Consider the following 3739-nt stretch of genomic DNA (forward strand, 5'->3'; position numbering starts at 1 on the left):
TGAGTTCGAAATGAATTACTCCTTTGATGTCCTACCAAATCAAAGCATCACTTTCTGCGGATGGAGTCCAGGTTTTGGGGTCGGAAGTGGTTTTTGTCTAGAACTGGACCATTATTCTTGGCGTTTAATATTCGCATATAGAATCCATTTTTCATCCCCGTGACAATTCTGTTCACGCGCATTACGCGCCAAAAGAGTCGAAGCAACGTTCACACGTTGAAAACTATGATCATTGGAGAATTCGTAAGGCACCCAAACACCTTCTTTATGGAGTTTTTCCATATTCCTTTGATGTTTACATATTGTTTCATGATAGCCATGCAATTTCAGCGCCATTTCACGAGTGTGTGTTGCCTTGGGTTAGACTCAACAAGCACCTTCAGAGCATCAATATCAATTACAACATGTCGGCCCATGTTTTTAAGGCTAAAGTCACCTGAACTAAATTTGCTGAACCATCGACGACACTTACCAACGTTCAAAACATTTCCATAAACTTCTTTCATATTATTTGTGGCTACAGAGGCGTTGTTTCCCTTCTTGTATTCAAACAGCATTACATGCCGAATGTGTCTCGTTGTATCACTATAATGGATTAGAGTATACTAAAGTTTATACATTATATAGGCTACACTAACGCGACGTTTAGGTGGTTCGTTTAACTATTATACGTAATGTAGGTTTTTTGGGGAGGTGGTTAATGAGTGTTCTAAAACGCGACAATAATTTCTTGACCTAATATCTGGTCGCTGCTAAGGCTCACCTAATATATACATATATATTCACAATTCCTTCAGATCAAACCAGACAATGTCATATCTAAACAAAAGACAATAGATTGTTATTTCACTCTTGCTATTAAACAGCCGAAATTAAAGACCCATCCTTCCTTCGTTCTGTTTTTATAAAAGAAACTGGATCTTTTACACTGGTTATTCAACATTTAAAATTATCAACATCTAAAACTAGATTGATCTTTCATTAAGTGTTGATATAAAGAGCTGGTTTCCTACAGAAACACAGAGGATGAAGAGAACCAGAATTTTTGAACATGAAAATTGAGTACCTTTAACGGTTTCTTCGCTTCAATGACGTGTTTTGTGTCAAGTGTTTTATTCCATGAAAATGTTGGGAATTCTCCAAGTTTCTCCTCCTCCTCACCACTTTCCCAGGCTATAGGAAATACGACTGTTGGCAAGGTTTTTCTAAACCCACCCTCCTTAAGGGTGGCATCAAGTAGTCTCTTCTTCGGGTGGGGAATTCTAGCTCTCCTCCTGGTCGAGTCAGATGAAGATGATCTTTCTATTTCCAGTTTTATTTCTTCTTCATATCGATTCTTTGGAGTTACACATTGTTGGCCTGATTTTTGTAAACATTTATCGTTGTTACCATCTTCGTTTAAGGGATTTGCCCCTTCCTGTATCTGGTCTTGCAACATGTTGTTGTTACGATCTTCGTTTAAGGGATTTGCCCCTTCCTGTATCTGGTCTTGCAACATGTCATCCTTGTTGCTACCTTTATTCGTATTTCTGGGGCTATTCTCTTCGTGCGTTTCCTTTTCTCGACTCACATCACTGTTTACAGATGTACCAGGGTCAATGTAATCTTTCTGTTGACCATCTTGTCGATCCGAAGTGACGTCATATGTTGGTGGTGATCGTGTTAGAAAAGCGCACTTTTCTTCTATGTCCGGAAAATATTGTTTATTGGGGACATAGTAACTAGCATCTTCAGAAAACTTATTTTGTTTGTCGAAATAAGTCCACAGCTGATTTGTCCACTCTCCCACTGCTCTGACGTGTAACGAGAGTGTATCTAGAAAACAGAGAAAAATCTCGATTAATTTCAAGAGTTTTGTTGTAAAGTGTTCCAGACCCCTAAAGCTGCGAGACCTGTAACACAGAGAATGTTACTATAAAGGACGTAGCGTGTATGTCAGTATCTATGTTTATAACCAAAACACCTGCGCCATCTATTGAATTTCACCACAAACCAAATTCCATAAAAATTCATACTTTGAATATTCAAGATTCAGACAATTAGAAAAATTACTGTGGTATGTGCAAAAACTATTTCTTTATAATATAACAATTTTAAATAAAAGCACTCCCATCACAACAAGAACACGACTTTCACTAGGACTGTACGTGAGGGTTTGATTACATCTTTATTGGTGTGATTTTTAAATGTAACACTGTGAAACTGGAGTTCTTAAACCTTATTTTTCACTTAACGGTACCACTTTAATATATATAAAAACATTACGTTTATATCAGTAGAATTTATGAAAACTGAGCTCCGTACATTGAATCATTTTGATGCAAAGAGTTGCGTATGACTAAAGAGCACAATCCGAACACTTTTCCCGTGCAGTACTTCCCAGAAAAAAAATAAAAAAATTAGAAAATGTTCAACTTCTTTAAGTTTCTTTTTCAATGAGGTATAAATACGATTATACAAACAGCCACCCGTAGGTCTGAGTTTCTGCCATTTGTATGAACGCACAAACACGATATGCAACACAGATGGAAAGAACAAAGGCTGAGAAACAGTTTAAAGAGGTTCGGAACAGCTGGAAACACCAAAGGTAGAGAAACAGTTTGAAGAGGTTCTGGGTGGTTCGGAATAGGTGGAAACAACGGCTGATAAATAGTTTTAAGAAGTTCTAAGTGATTTAAAACAATTGGAGACAAAGCTTTTGTGTAATGCTTAAATGTTTTGGAAGAAATTGAAACAACAAAAGTTCTGCGTCAAAATTCTCTTGAAACCGAATGTATTTTATGAGAAAGAAATGCGGTTTACTTTCAGTGTGAAACGAATGTATTTTATGAGAAAGAAATGCTGTTTACATTCAGTGTGAAATTAAGCTTTACCTAAACTTTACTTGCAGTTTTTTCACACTGAATGTAAACCGCATTTCTTTCTCATAAAATACATTCGTTTCACACTGAATGTAAACAGCATTTCTTTCTCATAAAATACATTCGTTTCTGATTACTGTTACTTTAAAAACATTGTTTACTGATACAAGTCCGAACTATTTAGGAAGCTTTGCAATAACATAGGTCACGAGAAGTACGACTGACCAAAAGTTTCAATCCCTGACAATGTGAAGGTGACCTTAGCCGGGGTTGGTGGTTCATTCTCTGACGTCACGTTTTCCATAAGGATCAACCAGAGTTCAAGGCCTTCATCTAAGTTATTGTCGTAACTGTTGACGGGTCATTCTCTGACGTTAAGTTTTCACCAAGGAACAACTAGAGTGCAAGGCCTTAACTTATTGTCAAAACTAATCTTTTGTAAACGACATTATGGATCAAGTTGTCTTTCTGTAATGACAATTTATCAGGAAAAACGCTATACTTTTTATCTATTGAAATTACCACAGACACGTCATATTAACAAGGTCTTTTTACGCCACTGAAAATTATTATTCGATAGAATTATTTATTGATGGGATGAACAGACAACTGTGGAGAAAGCTACAGGTCTGTTCTGGTTCCAAGATGAGTATACCGGTTCACTAACATAACGCCTCTGTGAATAGTTTTTTTTGCTACGTCATCTTCCATTGGAATTATTGTCAGCCGATAGAAGTGTGTGCGTGTGACATTAAGGAGGTTCATGGGTTTGAGTAATATAAAAAAAGAACTCGTTAATACAAGTTCTTTTCTGTCGATTTAACCTCTATTTCGTGACATCAGCGCCATCATGCTGGTGAGCATAAAGTCGAACAAAG

The 3739-nt window shown here is 36.8% G+C and overlaps 1 protein-coding gene across 1 annotated transcript in view; it reads right to left on the minus strand.

Moving 5' to 3' along the window:
* LOC106473593 (NADPH oxidase 5-like) overlaps positions 1-3739 on the minus strand; it is a 19289-nt gene that overhangs the window by 5586 nt on the left and 9964 nt on the right. Inside the window, exon 6 of the mRNA XM_013934276.2 lies at positions 1067-1815. Within this exon, the coding sequence (XP_013789730.1) occupies positions 1067-1815 (749 nt within the window). The remainder of the gene's footprint in view (positions 1-1066; positions 1816-3739) is intronic.

The sequence above is a fragment of the Limulus polyphemus genome, unplaced genomic scaffold, assembly GCF_000517525.1.
Source record: "Limulus polyphemus unplaced genomic scaffold, Limulus_polyphemus-2.1.2 Scaffold6304, whole genome shotgun sequence".
Classification (NCBI taxonomy): Eukaryota; Metazoa; Arthropoda; class Merostomata; order Xiphosura; family Limulidae; genus Limulus; species Limulus polyphemus.